General features: G+C 45.1%; 1 protein-coding gene across 2 annotated transcripts in view; it reads left to right on the plus strand.

Annotated features, from left to right (window-relative positions):
• The window catches only part of LOC137437494 (insulin-like growth factor-binding protein 5), a 28,645-nt gene extending 13,093 nt beyond the window's left edge, over positions 1-15,552 (plus strand). For both annotated transcript variants that reach the window (XM_068131858.2, XM_068131859.2), the window contains exons 3-4: positions 11,863-11,982; positions 13,654-15,552. In XM_068131858.2, coding sequence (XP_067987959.1) covers positions 11,863-11,982; positions 13,654-13,761 — 228 coding nt within the window. In that variant the 3' untranslated portion in view covers positions 13,762-15,552. The remainder of the gene's footprint in view (positions 1-11,862; positions 11,983-13,653) is intronic.
• Positions 15,553-22,541: the final 6,989 nt, after the last annotated feature.

Raw genomic sequence — 22,541 nt, forward strand, 5'->3', positions numbered from 1 at the left:
ACTTTAAATATGTCATACACACAGATTACATTATAACTTAAGCATGCCATACACAATTACATTGTAACCTTAAACATGCTATACACACAGATTACATTATAACTTTCAACATGTTATACACACAGATTACATTATAACTTTAAACATGTTATACACAGATTACATTATAACTTTAAATATGTGATACACACAGATTACATTATAACTTTAAACATGTCATTCACAGATTACATTATAACTTTAAATATGTGATACACACAGATTACATTATAACTTAAGCATGCCATACACAATTACATTGTAACTTTAAACATGTTATACACACAGATTACATTATAACTTCAAACATGTTATACACAGATTACATTATGATTTTAAACATGTTATACACAGATTACATTGTAACTTTAAGCATGTTGGACACACAGATTATATTATAACTTTAAACATGTTTTACACACAGATTCCATGATATCATTAAACCACATTACACAATTACATTATAACTTTAAACATGTTATACACACAGATTACATTGCAACTTTAAGATGTTATACACACAGATTACATTATAACTTCAAACATGTTCTACATACAGATTACATTTGAACTTTAAACATGTTATACACAATTGCATTATAACTTTAAACATGTTATACACAGATTACATTATCACTTTGAACATGTTATACACACAGACTATATTATAACTTTAAACATGTTCTACAGACAGATTATATTGTTGCGGATCTCCAACGTCAGCCCTCCCCTTATCAAGGGGGGGGGGGGGGTTAATCCCCTTGTCCTTTTACTGGCCGACGCGATCCCGGGGGGCTATAACGTCCTTCCCGGGCAGCGTTAAATAAGGTTGTTGGTCGAATTAGTCTTATTACCTAAGTACTAACGCTGACCAGAAACGAGGAAATAACTCCCACCCGAACCACGGCGTTAGTGGACACGCCGAGTGAAGCGAGCCGCGACTCTGGCCGTTAACAATGACTAGACCCGATTCTTGCGGTTCCTAATCGTGCCACGCTTACCCAATGGAGAAAAGACTAGGACGATCGAATTAGGAAGAAACCAGGAAGAACAAGGAATTTATTACACTTTGTACAAATAAGAGGAGGAAAAGAAGAAGAGAATGTACAGGGAAGAGGAAGAAGCAGACACACAGGGCAGCCTTAATAACAGTCTTAACTTATTCCCTGGACATGGGCCCGTTCACTCTCAGACTCACTCTCAGGGTCACTCACACGGGGTTTGAAGATGGTCGGGTTGAGGGTCCAAGGGTCCACAGCTCGTCCGGCCCCCGACTCGTACCGTGCAGATGGTGGAATATGGCAGGCAGCTCTCCCCGTGGCGTAGGCGCGAGCGGACAATTATATAGCGGGGGATAGGTAAGCTGGCGATCAGACGGCGTACGTAATGTGTGCACCGACACCTTTACACGCGCTCCCGGTATTACTATGATCGATCCCAGCGCCCTTCACCAACGTCCTTCTGCACGCTGCAGTCCTCTGCAATGCGTGCCGCGCACCCGCCCTTTGTAAAGCTGGTTGCCACAGCGCGTCTCTCCCTCTCGTAACTACTCAACTCCGATCAGGTCAAGCGCCTCTCTCTCCCCACTCATAACTCGTTCACAATGATCACAGTTGCGTCCGTTCTCACAACTCAGGTACAATGTTCAAGCCCTCTCTCTCCTCAAAACTCAGCGCACGTTCTTTTGGGATATGATTCAGCGCATGTCCTCCTCATAACTGAGGTGGGGGCCTCGCGCAGGGGGTTATATTGCCACGCCCAGCGAACCCTCTCAAATCTCTAGCCACACCCGGTCGGGCGATCTCCCTCGAGCCCTGGTTGGCTGGTGAGGGCTTACCGGCTCCACCTTGATGGCTGCTTGATGTGGCCGCACCTCCACCCTTGCGCTCCGCCCCCTTTTCGGGCCTTACCTCGTGGCCTTTGGGCTGGTTTGAGCGGAAGCCCAACGAGTTCACGAAGGCTGCTGGCAGCCTAAAGGGCGAGGGCAAAGTAAAGACTGGCTAGCGCTTAATGGCGTCGATGGAAGGGAGGCTGCAAAATGGACGGATGGGCCTACTCTTTTTTGTTCTACACAACGCAGCTGCAACTATTGGGAATGGCCTTATTCTAAACACATACTAAGAAATAACTAACGTCCGAAGGTGACCTACGTGTTGCTTGTGGCCTATCTACGGGGTGCAACCTTTAACCTTTAATGATGTTACCTGTGTGGTTTCTCAAAACCGCAACACTGCACCCCTCCTTTTGCCAGGCTCGTCCCGAGCCGAACCACATATCAGTGAGGACGGCCGGCTTCCGATACCTGGGTCAGGACTACTTTTTAACAATTAGTGTGACACTTAGGTGTGGTTACCCTCTACATTTAACCTCACCCTGAGTGCGACAGTTTTAACACTAGATATGTCCCACCTGCTGCGTTGTGTACTACCTAACTGACTCACGCCCACAATTAACCGAATTACGGAATTATTCACAAACTACACATAAAGCCGGTGGGGAGCATGTTATTTACAAGACACTAACTAATTATTTACAACTACAACCCAGGACCTGTCTTTTGTGGGAAAAGAAAAGAACTTTTGGAAAGAGGAAACACCGATTGCAATGCACTGCACCAATACACCATACACCCATATGCACCAAAAATAAACAAAATGCACAAAAAGCACCATCACCAAAAATGCACAAAAACATTTTGAAATAATTAATGATGATGTCTTGTGCTTGGCTGCTGGGCCGTTGTATCTTCTTGCTTCTGGCTTCATGGATCTTCGGTGTGCCATCGTTAAAGTTTACCATCTTTTTGTCCGGGCACACTAAAGCTTGATTAATAAAAAAGGGCACAAACCGTGTCCGCTTTTTATTTGGCCAGCAGGGCCAGCGTAGGTGGTCCGACTGCTTGGCATGTGCACCACTTAAAAACAGTGGTCTGTAAGCAAGATGCTGCTGACAGCAATGGTCTGCTCCAGCAAAGGTGCCAGGCCACAGAACGTGTGGTCCATATGGTGTACTGGTGCAGGCGGCAGGCAGCAGGGTGCAGCACAAGAGTGCAGCCGCACAACTCAGGGCACCTGCACACTCCCCTCGACAAAAGACCATCGGTCCATGAGTGGGGAGGAAGACAAAGCAGAGGTTAGCGGGGGAAAGGGCGCAAGGGTACACACAATACAAGGCAATGCGATATGAGGGGCGCAGGAGAGCGAGCGGAGAAAGCACGTCCCTACTCGTACGTCACCCCCCCCCCCCCCATGTCACCTACTCTACCCTTGCCCTTCCCCGTAATTTACACAATTTACAGATTCGTCTCTACTGTCCTGTCTTTTGTATCCCCCCTCTATACCAAATTCATCCCCAATCCCTCCCAAGAAGGAAGGGAAGGAATAAACACAATGTCTCACCCACATCATGAAGCATCTTACATTCCAAACATTTGCAAAACCTGGTGTAGAGTCCTATCACCTTGGTGAGTGGATGCGGATGGTGCGAAGAGATTTCCTCCTAACTATCCTTCTAATTGACATTAACTCTTTAAACTACCTGGGGTCTTGCCCTGCCACTTGGCATCTTTAAACTATGTGGTTCTAAAAACCAATTCCCATTGACCATCCTGTGGTGCCTCCCAATTTGGGGTCTCACTCCCCCAATTTTTCTATCTGTTCCCTCGCACAATTTCGGGGCTGGGTCGTGTGGCTCCACCAGCAGGTCTACCTACCTGCGCACCTCCGCCACTGAAGTCGCCACCCGAGCTTGCCTATCTCCTGTGACTACCTTAACTTGGGGAAGGCCCACCTGGCTCTCTCACCCCACTAATACCCCCTCTGGCATTGGGCTACCCGTGTCCTCTCCTTAGGATTCTCGGGCCCCACTGAACTCTAACTCTGAACACTACCTGGCTCCCAGAGCCTACCTGCGGCCTCACCTGGCCGACAGACTACCAGTGGCGGAGTGCCCCAATAACCATACTTACCAACAGGCTCACACGCCCAGCCATTCCACCTACTTCTGCACCCCTCAAAGCACTTCTTTACTACTACACGCACCACAGAGGTCAATATCCAACAATTTACCTACTCCCTCTACCTAACTTTAAACTACCCTCCCCGGGTATTCGTGAAGGGATCCATCTTCCCCCATCCACTCCTTCGCACAATGCACTCCACACCACTCTTTCCACACACCATTTACTCCACACCATTACACTTGTCCACAATGCTCTACTCATACACTTTCACACACACACACATCATTCACGACCATTGCCTCATTTCCTCACGCTCACCACCAAGACTCTCATTCTCAATTCCTCATTTGCGCCTAAAGCGCATCCTCATACTCACACACACAGCATCATCTACCTAACTCCTTCCCTCTAATACTAGTGCTTTCCCTGTCATACCTTTACACTAAGCACATCCCTAGTCATTACCATCCACCTAATCTCTCTACGTCCCCTCTACCTGGCCAAATGTCACTACTTAAATCTTGGGTCTCCTATGGTCATCTTTATAAATCCCTATCAATAACCTAGCCCGCCCTGGCTAGTTCACACTGCCAAATCCCATACTCTACTGCTCATGTGCCCCCAATATAGTGTGAGGGATGGTAAAGCTACCATCCCTCTACACCGGGTACCATTCCCCCTCACTACCTCTATTCGTCTACTATCTTGAGCCTCTCGGTGCGGGAATACATTCTCGCAGCTCGGCTTCGCAAAGCCGAGCAATGTATGCGGATGGTCAGTCTCCTGTTGGTTGGGTCCGTCCGGCATTTTCAATTCTGGGGAGGAGGCATACTCGGACCGAGGTTCCAGGCGCCATCTCGGCACGGAGCCTTTCAGTCTCCGCCACGATGACCCAACCTCCCCCGGCCGGAACACCGCGCCCGCCAGGGGGCGAAGGTCCGACCTGGCCATACCCCCCCCCCCCCTGGAATCGTGCCGTTTTCCCCTTGCGCCACGGAGGCACGGCACCGACTATACAGGGCGGGGCCCGGCCAGAATCGTGCACGGCGCTCCTTGCAAGAGCGCCGCGGAAACGATCCCCGCCGGCTCCCGCAGCACACAAAGCACCCCGCGCACCGAGGACTCGCGTCGGCTATCCGTCGGCCTAAACGCTGCCCCAGTCTGCATCGATGCTTGGATCGCATTCTCACATCCACACGCGACCCTTTTCTCATTCGCACATCCCATACACTCTGTTAACTCTGCCACCGCACGCTCTCGTGCACACTCCTCCGCTCCACACTCAGGTGCACACCACTCAGGCGCACTCGTTCCTTCAACACACTCCATTACTACACACTCTCACGCACATTCTTGCACACACCTACCATTCGCACACTCTGTTACACACTTCTGTTACACACTCCGTAACACACCTTTCTTCCCCGCACTCCTCTCGTGCACTCTCCCCCGTAACGTACTCTGTAACCACCATGGGTGTGCACTCTTGCACATACCCAATCACCCGCTCCGGTGTGCATCCTCGCACACTCTCCACAACCAACTCTGGTGTGCATTCTCGCACACTCTCTTCATCCATCTCACACTCTGTGTCTCACTCACTCTCACTTCCACACTCTGTATCACACTCGCACTTCGGCGCTCACCTTTTCCTCACACGCACGTCATTTCCTTTCAGACCGTGCACCACGGACCTTCCACAAGCGCCCGGGTGACGTTGGGATCCCAAGCGCGTGAAAAATCCTTTCGCGCCAAACACTTTCACACCAAACCTTTTCGCGCCATATACAGCCCGACTCACCTTTGGGATTCTTCTCTCCTGCACCAACTGCAAACTTCCATTGGGGTTAACAAGTACGGCATCATGATGCGAACACGGACTTTGTGCAAATTTCATCTTTTCCTCCCGCGATTGCTTTTCTAAGTCTGCCGTCTCCTCAACCCCGATTTCAACTATAAATTCTTTTTCTCTATTCAGCTCGACGACCGCTGGCGCACATAAAATAAAATTTTCCAATTCAGCGGCCGTCGGCTTCTCTATATCCCCATGTCGCGATTTCTACCCTGGTCCACCCAGCTGTGCTTTGCTCCACCTCGCCTTCCCCACACTCCTCAAGTCGCGTTACCTCGTCGCGTACAAATGTGCCTTTCCCGCTCGACCTGCGGTCTATTTCCTTCCCCATCTTTTTTATGTGGCCACCCATTTTGTTTTCAAACCCCGTTAACCCGTCCTTTATTCCTTTCATTTGATTCTCTCGGGTGGCCATCCTGTTTTCCAACCCCGTTAACCCCTCGTTCATTTCTCTGGCTTGGCCACCTACGTCCTCCAATTGGCCCCCCAATTGGCTTTCTAATCCCCCTAATTTGCTTTCTAACCCCCCAATTTGATTTCCCACATCATTTCTCAATCCCCCAATTTGATTGCCCAATTGCTCCCCCATTCTGTTTTCCAAATTATTTAACCCTTCTTTCATTTGGCTACTTTGCGCATCCATCTTTTTTTCTTGGATGTCCATCCTCCCATTTATTTATTCATGTCATTCTTTTGGGCGTCAATTATTTCCCTTTTTGATTGGTTCCCCATCTCTCTCATTTCTGCCATGAATTGCGCCATGAAGGATTGCATATCCATCACTCTTACTTGCGCAGTGGGCACGGCCCTCGCCGCCATGTGCGAGGCGCCGCCATTTTGTTCCTCTGCCACCCCTACTGCTGCACCCTCCTCAATTTCCTCTTCCATTCCTCCCAATTGTCCCACTTCTTCCCGGGGGTTCTGGGTTAATTCTAACTCCTCCTCATCTACCCCCACCGGCATCCGATCGCCTTGGCTATCCATGGCACGATTCAAATTTAGGTGTTAATAAAATTTCGGCCGCTCGTAATTTGGAGTGCGTTAGATGCACTTCGGGTCCAAATCCCACTCCGAGACACCAATTGTTGCGAATATCCAACGTCGGCCCTCCCATTAACAAGGGGGGGGGGGGGGGGTTAATCCCCTTGTCCTTTTACTGGCCGACGTGATCCCGGGGGGCTATAACGTCCTTCCCAGGCAGCGTTATAAAGGGTTGTTGGTCGAATTAGTCCTGTTACCTAAGTACTAACGCTGACCGGAAACGAGGAAATAACTCCCGCCCGAACCACGGCGTTAGTGGACACGCAGACCGAAGCGAGCCGCGAATCGGGCCGTTAACAATGACTAGACCCGATTCTAGCGGTTCCTAATCGTGCCACGCTTGCCCAATGGAGAAAAGACTAGGACGATCAAATTAGGAAGAAACCAGGAAGAACAAGGAATTTATTACACTTTGTACAAATTAAGAAGAGGAAAAGATGAAGAGAATGTACAGGGAAGAGGAAGAAGCAGATACACAGGGCATCCTTAATAACAGTCTTAACTTATTCCCTGGACACGGGCGCGTTCACTCTCAGACTCACTCTCAGGGTCACTCACACGGGGTTTGAAGATGGTCGGATTTGAGGGTCCAAGGGTCCACAGCTCGTCCGGCCCCCGACTCGTACCATGCAGATGGTGGAATACGGCAGGCAGCTCTCCCCGTGGCGTAGGCACGAGCGGACAATTATATAGCAGGAGATAGGTAAGCTGGCGATCAGACGGCGTACGTAATATGTGCTCCGACGCCTTTACACGTGCTCCCGGTATTACTATGATCGATCCCAGCACCCTTCACCAACGTCCTTCTGCACGCTGCAGTCCTCTGCAATGCATGCCGCGCGCCCGCCCTTTTGTAAAGCTGGTTGCCACAGCACGTCTCTCCCTCTCGTAACTACTCAACTCCGATCAGGTCAAGCGCCTCTCTCTCCCCGCTCATAACTCGTTCACAATGATCACAGTTGCGTCCGTTCTCACAACTCAGGTACAATGTTCAAGCACTCTCTCTCCTCATAACTCAGCGCATGTTATTTTGGGGTCTGATTCAGCGCATGTCCTCCTCATAACTGAGGTGGGGGCCTCGTGCAAGGGGTTATATTGCCACGCCCGCGAACCCTCTCGAATCTCTAGCCACACCCTGTCAGGCGATCTCCCTCGAGCCCTGGTTGGCTGGTGAGAGCTTACCGGCTCCGCCTTGATGGCTGCTTGACATGGCCACACCTCCACCATTGCGCTCCGCCCCCTTTTTGGGCCTTACCTCGTGGCCTTTGGGCTGGTTTGAGCGGAAGCCCAACGAGTTCGCGAAGGCTGCTGGCAGCCTAAAGGGCGAGGGCGAAGTAAAGACTGGCTAGCGCTTCATGGCGTAGATGGAAGGGAGGCTGCAAAATGGACGGATGGGCCTACTCTGATTTATTCTACACAACGCAGATGCAACTATTGGGAATGGCCTTATCCTAAACACATACTAAGAAATAACTAACGTCCTAAGGTGACCTACGTGTTGCTTGTGGCCTATCTATGGGGTGCAACCTTTAACCTTTAATGATGTTACCTGTGTGGGTTCTCAAAACCGCAACAATATTATAACTTTAAACATGTTATGCAACCAGATTACATTATAACTTTAAGCATGTTATATACAGATTACATTATAACTTTAAACATGTTATGCAACCAGATTACATTATAACTTTAAGCATGTTATACACAGATTACATTATAACTTTAAGCATGTTATACACAATTACATTATAACTTTAAACATGTTATACACACAGATTACATTTTAACTTTGAACATGTTATACACACAGATTACATTTTAACTTTGAACATGTTATACACACAGATTACATTATAACTTTGAACATGTTATACACACAGATTACATTATAACTTTAAACATTTTGTCCATAGATTACATTATAACTTCAAACATCTTATACACAGATGACATTACAAACTTTCAACATGTTATACACACAAATTATATTATAACTTTAAACATGTTATACACACAGATTATATGATGATGTTGAACATGTTATACACACAGATTTCATTATAATGTTAAACATGTTATTCACACAGATTGTATTATTACTTCAAGCATGTTATACACAAAGATTTCATTTTAACATTAAAATACGTAGTACACAATTACATTATGACTTCAAACATGTTATGCAGTCACGTGAAAAATAAGGTACACCCCATGTAAAGTTTTGACTTTTTCAACATATTTCAACATACAGCTATTTGATCTTCATTTCAACAATATTGATAGATAAAGGTGATATAATATAACAAATATCATGAAACATTTACATTTTGTAGTCCATTGTATAATTTAAATAAACATAAATGCAAATTTCGCATGTGGAAAAAGTAAGTACACCCTTGGCTCTCATAGGTGGTATTGCCCCCTTTGGCAGAAACAACCTCAAGTAGGCGTTTCTTATAACTGTTTACCAGTCTGACATCGACTGGGAGAAAATTTTGCCCACTCCTCTGTTGCAGAATTCTTTTAGCTGTGTGATGTTTGAGGGGTTTCTTGCCTGCACAGCTCGTTTCAAATCCCCCCACAACATCTCGATGGGATTTAGATCCGGGCTTTGACTTGGCCATTCCAGAACCCTCCATTTCTTTCTTTTCAGCCATTCCTTGGTGGATTTACTGGTATGTTTAGGGTCATTGTCAAGTTGCAAGGTCCACCTTCGGTTGAGCTTAAACTTTCCGACAGATGGCCTCACATTATCCTCAAGCACCCTCTGGTACGGAATTCATAGTGGATTCTATGATGGTGAGCTGCCCAGGCCCTGATGCAGCAAAGCTGCCCCAAACCATAATATTTCCACCACCATGCTTTACAGTTGGTATCAGTTTCTTGTGGTCAAATGCTGTCTTTGGTTTTCGCCAAACATGTCTTCTGGTACTGTGGCCAAATAGCTCTACCTTTGACTCATCTGTCCAGAGCACATTGTTCCAGAAGTGCTGGTCTTTGCGTCGGTGTTCATTGGCAAACTTTAGTCTTGCCCTGATGTTCTTTCTGGACAGCAAAGGTTTCCTCCTGGCACACCTCCCATGTAGATCAAATTGGTGCAGCCTCTTTCTAATGGTAGACTCGTGCACTTTGACATCAACAGTGGCAATAGCTACCTGTAGGTCCCGTGATGACATTCTGGGGTTCTTAGAGACTTCTTTCAGCATCTTGCGGTCTGCTCTCGGGCTGAACTTGCTGGGGCAGCCTGGACTGAACAAGTTGGCAGTTGTTTGGAATCTTCTCCACTTGTAGATGATCTTCCGGACAGTCGAATGATTGATTTCGAATTGTTTGGAGATCTTTTTAAATCCCTTCCCAGACTCGTCGGCATCTACAACCTTCTTTCTGAAGGCCTCAGAGAGCTCTTTTGATCTCGGCATGGTGACGCCACACACTTCAACAACAAAGAGCAAACCAAACGAAATGTCTGAGGTTTAAATAAGACAGGTTCCTCCAAGATCCTCTCTGACGATGTTCTAATCATTTGCACCTGAGCTGGTGCACCTGATTCTAATTTTAGGTATTTGAAGTGGTGGTAAATGTAGGGGTGTACTTACTTTTTCCACATGCGAAATTTGCATTTGTGTTTATTTAAATTATACAATGGACGACAAAATGTAAATGTTTCATGATATTTGTTATATTATATCACCTTTATCTATCAATATTGTTGAAATGAAGATCAAACAGCTGTATGTTGAAAAAGTCAAAACTTTACATGGGGTGTACCTACTTTTTCACGTGACTGTGTGTATGTATGTACGTATATATATATATATATATATATATATGTTGGTTGGGTTCAATGCATCGGAAGGTCCAATGTGTTTGCCATACATCAGAGAGAAGTTAACCCACCTGCCAGGGCTTGGGGCCTTGGTGAATATAAAAAACCTACGGTCACCTTTGTTCAGGCGATAACGCATGTTTCCTGTTGTTGTGTTTATTAAGTACAGAGAGTTCAAAAATGGTTGTGAATTGGTGAGCGATCTTGGGCATTCTCACCTGTGACCAACTGCTGTTGCTCAAGCAAACCTGGAATGTGTTGAACAGATAATTTTGTGCAATCTCCGGATTACTTTCCATGATTAGTGTTGGAAATTTGGAAACAATCGTTCATTTTTACCAATGCACCTTGTGGTTGATGGAAAGGTATCTCTTGTGACCAATTACCAATAGTTTATGCCATAACATCACCAGACGGAGGGAGATGAGTTGTTGAAGAGGATTGTGACGTCTGATGTGACCGAGTCCATAATTTAATGCCACAGGTAAAACGAGTCAGAATGGAGCGGAGACTCTTGATTTGGTCATCACCTGAAACCTGAAAATATTCAAGGTTCAGCCGTCGATCAGCTGGAGATGGGAGGACAACGTATCGTGTTTTGGGATCTTAACGGTTTAATTCACGTGGAGTTTGTTAAACATGGGAGAACCAGGAGGTGAGATGAGTAATACGCAGACAACCGCCAGGTATGTCTACTGACACAGCAAATGTGACCACTACACCTGTACTGGAGATTTGTTCTGAAGTTCTAAATGATTCCCCCACACAGTCCAGACTTGTGATTTTCATCTCTGTGGATTTACCAAAGAACACCTGGGTACTTCTAAGTTTCGGAATGAATAAGAGATCCACACATGTCCTGAAATGGCAGCAAACGCATCCCAAAGATTTATATGTGGATTGTTTCAAAATGAACGTGTACTGGTATCAGAACACCATGTAAGTAAGAAAATAGGTAGTTTCACCAATCTTGACATACCTGTTGATTTCCTGGAATAAAAGTCCACGTCAATATACACACTAATGCATGTGTTTAATGGGAAAGGGTCCTTACTACAACTGGCAAGTAATGTGTGTTCGACAAATTGATCATCGATATTTTGTTAAGAGCACGTGGATGTTTACACCTTGATTGGTTCGCAGGGGCCGTGCCGGCACGAGTTGGAGTCCGTATTAAGGGATCTCAACAAAGGAGGTGTTGTATACGTGAAAGACTTCTACCTCCCAAACTGCGACAAGAAGGGCTTCTACAAACGGAAACAGGTGTGTATGCAATTATAATCATATGCTGGGAGCTTTTGCACACCTGTGAATACACAAGTGAATCGGCTTGACTCACGAGGGTGGAAACCGTCAATGCACTATTGAGAGTAATTACTCCCGCCAGGGAGTAATGCATTCGATCGTGTCCGTCCGTGTGTGTGTGTGTGTTCGTGTGTTTGTGAACAAGATATCTGGAAAAGTTCTGAACGGATTTGGATGAAAGTTGGTGGGATGATTGCCCTTGGGATAAGGAAGAATTGATTAGTTTTTGGTAAAGCTCAGGATATTATTCCGGATCCAGGAATTTTTTGAAGGATTTTTTACCATTGGAAGATAGGGCTCAGCAGCGGCCACCCACGGCGGGAGTATGCGCTCTGAGTGGCGTTCTAGTTTTAAATGTGGAATTCTGCCGAAACAAAGAGGGAACGTGCTCGGCATGTATACACTCCAAAAACGATGGAAGCACCAAGTACATCTCAAACCTTCGGAGAGTTTAGTCCTAAAAATAAAAGATTTTTTTTAAAGTTATGATTCAAAAGGACGTGCAGACCCCATATGACACAATGATGACTAAATCTTCACATTAGTGATGATGACCCCATATGACGCAATGATGACTAAATCTTCACATTAGTGATGATGACCCTATATGATTCGCAATGATGACCCCACATGACGCAATGATGACCCCATATGACTCAATGATGACTAAATCTTCAGATTAGTGATGATGACCCCATACGATTTGCAATGATGACCCCATATGATTCACAATGATGACCCCATATGATTCACAATGATGACCCCATATGAGGCAATGATGACCCATATGACACATTGATGACCCCCATATGACGCAATGATGACTAAATCTTCAGATTAGTGATGATGACCCCATATGATTCGCAATGATGACCCCATATGATGCAATGATGACCCCATATGACGCAATGATGGCCCCATATGACACAATGATGGCCCCATATGATTCGCAATGATGACCCCATATGACGCAATGATGGCCCCATATGATTCGTAATGATGGCCCCATATGACCCCATATGATTCGCAATGATGTCCCCATATGACGCAATGATGGCCCCATATGATTCGCAATGATGGACCCATATGATTCGCAATGATGACCCCATATGACGCAATGATGACCCCATATGACGCAATGATGACCCATATGACCCCATATGATTTGCAATGATGACCCCATATGACCCCATATGATTCGCAATGATGACCCTATATGATTCGCAATGATGACCCCATATGACGCAATGATGACTAAATCTTCAGATTAGTGATGATGACCCCATATGACCCAATATGATTTGCAATGATGCCCCCGTATGATGCAATGATGACTAAATCTTCAGATTAGTGATGATGACCCCATATGATTTGCAATGATGACCCCATATGATGCAATGATGACTAAATCTTCAGATTAGTGATGATGACCCCATATGATTTGCAATGACACCCCATATGATGCAATGATGACTAAATCTTCAGATTAGTGATGATGACCCCATATGATTTGCAATGACACCCCATATGACACAAAGAGCTGCAGATGTCAAAGTTTTAAAATGCGTTTTGGAGCGTTGTGTTTGTGAATGCATGCATTTGTCTAACCCTTTGTCTTTGTCCTGACAGTGTCAATCCGCAAAAGGCAGAAAGAAGGGTCTCTGCTGGTTGGTGGATCGCTATGGGAACAGCATTGCACCTTCCCAAGCTCCTTGTCCATCATCAGGGACAGACTGAGCAGCAAAATCCGCCACACAACTCGAGGCACGCGCCCTTTCCCCATTTGTCCGTTTTTTCCATTTACACCAGCATCCCCAACTCCTCCTCACCCCTGCACATTAAACCCCGAAACCTTACTCCAGTGGTAGTAAACTGCAGGGACGGCCCATTTGGGTTGACAGTAGCGACGAGGCCATTCCAAAATCTCAAATGGAATCAAAGATTCTTGAGCCGAGTTAGCTTTGGTTTGGTCCATCAGAATTGGGTGTTTTTTTTTTAGTAATAGTGACAATTATTGGGGTTATTTTGGTTATTTTTTAAAATCGGGCCTTTGAAGCCAATAAATCAGGCTGAAACCACACATCATAAAGTTTCATCCCATATAAGTTAAAAGTGCATATTAAAAAACTAAATAAAGGAAGAAATCAACACAAAAAAGGAAAGATAAATTTTCTTTCCTCTACAAACATCGTTTTTGTTGATGAAAATCATTTACAGCAAGAAGGAAGCTTCTTGTCAAACAAGAGCGACCGTGGGAAAGAGAATTCCACTCCAGCTGAGCCCTTTTGTGTGCAGACTTGCTGCTGTGTAAGTGTATTCCTTCCTCAAAAGGAGTGCAGATGTATCTTGAAGCCTGCAGAGCAAGGCCTGTGAATGTGTCCATATTGCACTAACACTTTCCTTCATCTGCCAAAGTCAAAGCTAGACTATTTTATTTACCTTCTTTAATGCAAAGCATGCAGCGGCACAATTGGCAGCGACTTTCAAAGAGGCAACATTTACACGGTTAGTCTTACCAGCTTATGTTTAAAGATCCAATGTTAAGGCAGATCAGCGGCTTCTTCTGTACTAGCAACTAAAATGACTTTAGACATCGTAGGAGAGTAAAGCTTTGAAACTATTACCACATCGCTATGTAGAAGTCTGGGTAGTTCCGCTTTACCCCGTTCCAGCACAGTCAGTCATAACATATTCTATACTCCGGTGCAACACCCTCTAGTCGAGGCCTTCACAAAATGCAAAACTGATTAGTTAGAGACAGGAAAACCTGCCATGAGTTAACTATACTCTAGAACCAGATGAGACTGCCCTTGAGAATCCTTGCCTACAAGGTTTTGCACTAACTGACGATGTTTGTACGAAACATTCCAATAGCTCGACCCTGCAAAACCTTCGACACCGATTAGAGCTAAAAGAGAAGAGAAGAAATGACGTGCACGACCGTTGAGCTGATATCACCGATTTGTTTTACCTTGATCTTATTATGAAACGTACAGGTAAAAACCCTCCCTCGTTATTACATCTAATAGATGCAGATGTCCAAAAGTGAACACTGAAGTTTCATTGAATCTCAACTATAAGGTTTGCATCTTTGTTCCTAAAGTCCCCCTTCTCCCCTTCCTCCCACCACCCCCACCTAAGAGCCATGGGTCGAAAAAACAAAAACAAAAAAAAAAACCAAACTTTTTCAATGCACTTCTCTACCTGTCCAACGTTGGCACTGTTTTTGCAACCGAACGGTGCGTAAAAGTACCAAACTGCACGTCACCATCAAATGTGTTTGGGTGTTTTCCCGCAGCGGTGGTGACGTCACAGGGTGCAGAACAAAAAATAAAAAAAATGAACGTGGTGCTGAGGACAATGATTTTTACTTCACTTTATGTACTGTACTCAAAACTGCACTCTGCTGTCATCTCTCCCAACACACTTCTTAGTGAGTCCCGATGTTGCATTATTTATTTCTTTAAAGCATGTTTCAAGGTTTTTGTTATAAAGTTTTGGGATCAATAAAAAGGAACTTGCACACGTTGCATGTTGTCAGACCGAAAATGTTCCTCACATCAATTGAATGCATTTTTATTTTAAACAAAACTGTTGCAAGCTCTACGTAAGGTATGTGTATCATCACTTTAACAGTGTTGGTACCAAGAACAGAGGTAACTCGAGAGGTCAGAAAAGAACTTACCCGACACAGTTTTGAAATATGTAATTCAATTGAAATAATAGATTTTAAAAGTCGTCTTTAAAAAACTAGCACAATGCAACTGTCGCCAATATGCCTCCGCAAAGTCCCACAACGGGTAGATGCCCTCGTTCACTGCCCTAAAAATAAACAAGTTTGATTTAAATCCCTTCAGGTGTTCTCAAGTATCAAACTTTCACGAGCCATGACAGGTTTCACACCAATCGGTGAAGCAGTTTCAGAGAATGGATTTTTTTTGAATATCGGCTTTCAAGCTAATATGGCTGCCGTACCACATGACATATGACCTTAACAAATGCAGACTCTGCATATGTATGGGTAGGGGATCACGTTTGTGAAGTTTCGTGTTGATTGGATAAGGTTAGTTTTTCTATCCAAGATGGCTGCCAAACCACATGAATTGCGACATCTTCATTTTCAAACTACATGCAAGTGCGGTTAGAAGATATTTGTAAAATTTCGTTTCGATAGGGTAAGCGGTTTCAGAGATATAATTATTTAATATTTTCCTTCAATCCAATATGGCTGCCACACCATGTGACAAATGATGTGTTCGTGATCATCTTTTAATCGCCATGCCTAATCAATGACACACGTAAGGTTTTGAGTCAAGGGTTTTTTCAGGGTTTTAGGTTAAATCCAATATGGCTGCGAAACCATGTGACCTATGATGTCATCAATGTAATATTTCAATAGACATGGGTCATAGATCATGAGCGAAATTTCATATTTTTATGACGAGCAACGGTACCCACCCTATGGGTGGGGCTTCATTTGCGAACCCCAAATGAAAAGGCAAAATATCAGAAATTGAAGGCTTTTTTTATTTTAAACGATTCATATAAACATCCGTTGAATCATATTACACGCAAATCATCAAAATCTAAACAGTGCATGGCACTCCAAAAAAGATTGAATTCTGCAAAACGGAAGTGGCCGCTACACATCTTTCTCAGTCGCACGTTTATGTGTGAAGAGTGCGCGCCGAATCTGCAACACGGAAGCGGACACTACACCTGTTTCTCAGTCGCTTTGCACACGTTGCCATGTTACTTCGGAGCCGCACATTTATATAGGAAGAGTTCGTCAGGAGTCGATCTACTCTCACCTGGTACGTAAAATAAACAGTATTTGTAGAATTTCAACAAAAGCCACATCACTGTTCATATCGGTAAATATTATTCCATCGTGTTTGGAAAAACTGGAAAATTTGGAAAAACAATACAGCCTATTTTACTCCCAGGGGTCCCAGGAATACCTACCCAAAATATCGTTGCGATAGGTTGAGCCGTTTTTGCGGTACCTTCGAACGGACGGACGGACATTTGGTGAATTATAGTAAGATTCATTGGCCTCGCAAATTTCCTTCGTCGTTTTGTTCCAGATTTTGCCGAAATCATGTCTCCTTTGTGCAAGCTACTAAAAAAGGAGGTGAAATGGAAATGGGGAAAGGCCGAAGGTCACTCATTCGAAAAAAATTAAGCTGCTTTGTGCTAGTCACATACTACGTCATTACAACCCTCAAGCCTGCTTGGTCCTTCAGGCGGACGCATCCTCCGTGGGTGTAGGGGCAGTCCTACTTCAACTCAGTCCAGAGGGTGAGTTAGAGCCGGTGGCCTGCGCATGGAGAACTCTGAATGACGCAGAAAAAATTACTCCCAGATTGAGGAGGAGTCATTGGGAATAGTTTTTGGAGTGACAAAGTTTTGGCAATACCTCCTGGGGAGACATTTCATGCTAATGACAGATCATAAGCCTCTGATAACTCTGTTTAACGAGCACAAACCCGTGTCTCAGTTAGCGTCAGCAAGGATAAAGAGATGTTCCTTACTGTTAGCAGCTTACGACTACACCATACAGTTCATCACAGGCAAGAAAAACGTTTATGCGGATTTCCTCTCACGAAAACCCGTACCGGGTCATCCTACAAAGCCTGAACGAGTGACTGTGGAGGTACTTCTGGTGAAAAATGATGAAATGGTGAATACCACTGTCGTGGCTGAAACAAAGAAGGACCCAGTTCTCTGAAAGGTACTTAATTTCATAAAACATGGTTGGAATGAGAATCCGGAGAAGGTGATTCGGCCTTATCACAACAAAAGGCTGGAACTTTCTCTGGAACACGATATTGTACTGGGGAACTCTCGGGTGGTTATTCCCAGATCTCTTCGGCAGATTCTACTCACTGATTTACATGCTGAACATTCAGGCATGATAAAAATGAAACAAATGGCCAGGAGATATCTGTGGTGGCCAAATATCGACAAGGATATTGAAAGCACCGTGAAATCGTGTGTAATGTGTCAGGGGAATGCAAAGGCTCCGCCGGGGAGCGAGCCCGCATCGTGGTGTTGGCCTGCCGGTCCCTGGAAACGACTTCATCGAGACCTGGTGGACGCTTATTCAAAGTACTTAGAAGTAATTCCCTTGGTGAACACTACTGCCACGACCATTATTCAAAGCCTCCAACATGTTTTCAGTGTTTCTGGTTTGCCGAAACACCTTGTTATTGATAACGGCAGCCAATTTACCAGCGCCGAGTTCAAAGAGTTTCTTACGACAAATGACATTAAACATACCCTGACGGCCCCAGGACACCCTACTACGAATGGTTTGGCAGAACGTTATGTCGGTCATTTTAAGGAGAAAATGAAAAACATTGGAGATACCGGAGAGTTGTTACAAACCAAACTGGACAGATTCCTGTTGACTTACAGGGACAGGCCGACCTCGTTTTGGAAATCACCTTCAGAACTGTTAATGAACAGACAAGCTAGAATAAGGCTCAGTGCTCTTAGAGCTAACCAAACCAAACAACAAGTGAAGGTGTTCCAAGAGAACCTCGGACATGTCCCAAAGTTCCAGCAAGGCCAACTCATGTTTGCGCAAAATTTTGGAAAAGGTCCGAGCTGGGTTCCTGGGACTATCTATCGGGTCATTAGTCCAATAAATTATGATGTGTGAGTAAACGGGTTGGTGTGGAAGAGACATGAAGAACAACTACGTCCCTGGAATGTAAACACCCCTTCGTGTTCACAACCCGGTGGTGAAATGGGGGCCTTGACCAATTCCCAGTCTCGCTTTCTGGACCCTTGTCTCCAACTACTCTTGTTGGGAGGGAGAGTCAGGAAATGTCTATTCCATTTACACCACCTGTTGAACGAGCTGCTCTTCCCGGTCAGCATTTTGATGACTCAATTTTTTTCTCCACGGGTTGATCAATTTGGGAACTCAGAACCGGTTGTGGATGAACCCATGCCTTCCCCCATCATCTGGTCAGCTACCTCATCGGGTTGGCGAGTCCAGAAGATTTCCGGTGCGAGAAAGGAAGAAAACACGGACTAATTGAACAATGCTGAGTCTGTGTACTTGCCAACCACCTGGTTGGATGAGAAATTTGTTTTTTGACCCCTCTAGTCTAACATTTGTGAAACTGAGTTAATTGTAGGTTGGGTAATGAAATGATGAATGGCTTGATGTGATTGTGTTATCTGGTTTATATGACAAACGAGTACAGTGATCTTAATGATTAACTACCTATTTGTTGTGAGATTTAAAGAGGGGGCAGTTGCTGTGTCTGTTGGTTCGGGGAACCATGTGATGGAGGGTTAATGGAGGAAGAGTCTAGAACCATATATAATTAACCTTTAGAATGCTCTATAATTACACTTTAGAACCCTCTAGAATTAAACATTAGAACCCTCCAGAATTACCCTTTAGAACCAACCGTTAGAACGTTCGAGAATTACACTTTAGAACCCTCTAGAACAACACATTAGAACCTTCCAGAATTACCCTTTAGAACCACATAGAATTAACCTTTAGAACCCTCTATAATTACCCTTTTTAACCCTCCAGAATTACCCTTTCAAACCATCGAGAATTAACCTTTAGAACCCTCTATAATTACCCTTTAGAACCCTCTATAATTACACATGAGAACCCTCCAGAATTACCATTTATATCCTTTCAAATTACCCTTTATAACCCACTAGAACCATATAGAATTACACTTTAGAACCCTCTAAAACGAACGTTTAGAACCCTCTAGAATTACACATAGAACCCTCCAGAATTACCCTTTAGATCCCTTTTGAATTACCCTTTCGAACCCCCGAGTATCACATATAATTAACCTTTAGAACCCTCTGGACTTACGCTTTAGAACCCTCTAGAATTACCCATTAGAACCCTCAAGAATTACCATTTAGATCCCTTTCAAATTAACCCTTTAAAACCCACTCTAACCATATAGAATTAACCTTTAGAACCCTCCAGAATTACCCTACCAAATTACCCTTTATAACCATCTAGAATTAACCTTTAGAACCTTCTATAATTACCCTTTAGAACCATCCAGAATTACCCTTTTATATTCCTTTCGAATTACCCTTTAGAACCCCCGAGAACCAAATCGAATCAACCTTTAGAACCCTCTAAGATTACACTTTAGAACCCTCTTGAATTAACCTTTAGAACCCACTACAATTACCCGATAGATTTCTAGAATTACCCTTGAGAACCTATTAGAATTACCCTTTATAACATTCCAGAATTACACTTTAGAACCCTCAAGAATTACCCTTTAGAATTATACGACTCACTGGGACTGACACAATCTGTCAATTTCTCAGTCAACGGAGCATCTTCTCTTCTGGACTTGGTTATGACTAACTTCCCTGAAAATGTCTGCTGCTCTTCCTCTGCTCCAATCGGCTCATCTGATCATGTGCTTGTTAAAGTGGACATCTCTCTGACCATTCTCAGAGAACCTCCTCAGCGTCGACGAGTCTGGCATTTCACTCAGGCCAACTGGCACGGTCTTCAAGCAGCCATCAATCATCTGGACTGGTCTCCCATCTCAACCACCTCTGACATCAACTCATCCTAGGAATTCTTCCAAAGTAAACTGCTCTCTCATGCACAGATTTATCCCATCTCGTCTTCAGTTGTCATACCCTTCCTCCCATCCATGGCACACGGAATCTTGTGGTGAGGCTGTTGCCCAGAAACAACTTGCCTTTGTCTCCTGGAAAGCAAATCCAACGGAAGGAAATCTCATTTCCTTTCACAAAGCCCGAAACAAGTGTGTGTCCACCCTCAGGAAAGCCAGGAAACAATATCTCTCCGTTCTCAAGACCGAACTCTCTTATCTGTCCCACTCTTCCAAATCCTGGTGGCGTCTGGTCAAATCTGTTTCTAGTGTTTGTTCCCCCTCCATCCCCTCCCTCACCTCAAACGGCGACACAGCTGACTCCGCACGTGAAAAAGCTGAATGCCTCAACTCTGATTGCCTCTAAATCTTGTGTCCCAAACCCATCCCTCTCTGTACCCAGTCGTACCCAGCTGCTCCTGGACTCTGTGTCCTTTCCTCCTGACAAGGTGGAAAAGTTTCTGTCAACCCTCGACTGATGCTGCAACTGGACCTGACGGCATCAGCCCACGGGTCCTAAAATCTTGTTCTTTCGCTCTTTCACTCCCTCTCTCTGTTCTCTTCACCCTCTCTTTTGCTCAAGGTCATCTGCCATCTGCTTGGAAATCAGCCAACATCACCACTTTACATAAAAAGGTGCAAAAACAGATCCTAGCAACTACAGACCAATAAGCCTTCTCCCACTTATCAGCAAAGTCATGGAATCCATCATTGCTTCGGATATGAAATCTTTCCTCTTCTCCAATGGCTTGATCTCTGATCATCAATTTTGTTTCAGACCAGGTCACTCTACTCTGGACATGCTGCCTCTGCTGTCTCAACAATGGATGGAGGTCCTCAATGCCAAACAGGAAATTAGAGCCGTCTCCCTCGACATATCACGTGCCCTCGATACGGTCTGGCACCCCGTTCTGCTCACCAAACTCTCCTCCTTTGGTATCCATGGCAATCTCCACGCATGGCTGGCGGACTTCCTCTCTAGTCGTAGTCAACGTGTGGCCCTGAATGTGTTTCTCTCATCTCCTCTTCCTGTTCAGGCTGGAGTTCCCCAAGGCAGTGTTCTGGGCCCTGTGCTTTTTCTGCTCTTCATCAATGATCTCTCCGACTCTCTTCAAAATCCTCTCCATCTCTTTGCTGATGACTCCACTCTCTGCCGCTCCATTCCTCATACCTCAGATCAGCAGTCTGCAGCCTCCTCACTCTCTGCAGACCTGGACAAAATCAGACTGGGCAAACAAGTGGAACATGTCTTTCAATCCTGACAAATCTCACACTCTTACGATGTCTCTCCGAAAAGACCGACTGGACAACCCTCGCATCAACTTTCTGAATAATCCTCTCCAAGAAGTTCTGTCACTCAAGCTTTTGGGTCTCACTATCTGCCATGATCTTTCCTGGGAAAACCACATTTCAAATCTGGGCCTCCAAAGCCAGTCGCCGAGCCGACTGGGCATCCTCCGTCGTGCGAAGTCCTTCCTTGGCACACCTGAGCTCCTCACCACATCCAAGGCTTTCCTCCGCAACTCAATGGAATACTGCTCTCCCCTCTGGGCTGGTGCTCCTGCCTCACACTTAGCTCGTCTTCAAGCTGTTGAAACCAAAGCATTCAGAATCATTGGAAGCTCCCGTGATGAAGCTACCTCCGAGGGCCTTTCACTTACTCACCGCAGGCAGGTTGGTAGTCTTTCTGTCTTCAACCGACTCCTTTCTGGCCTTGCTCTTCGAGCTCTCTCTGGGCTCTGTCCCCTAAATATTCCTACAGGTCGCACAAGATCTGCCTGCAACCCTCTTATGGTTAAACTGCCAAAATCAAGACTCTCTGCTCACCTTCACTCCTCTTCTCCCGCCTCTGGAACAAACTCCGTCACTCTCTTCAATCCC

Source organism: Myxine glutinosa, chromosome 12, assembly GCF_964187855.1.
Source record: "Myxine glutinosa chromosome 12, kmMyxGlut1.1, whole genome shotgun sequence".
Taxonomy (NCBI): domain Eukaryota; kingdom Metazoa; phylum Chordata; class Myxini; order Myxiniformes; family Myxinidae; genus Myxine; species Myxine glutinosa.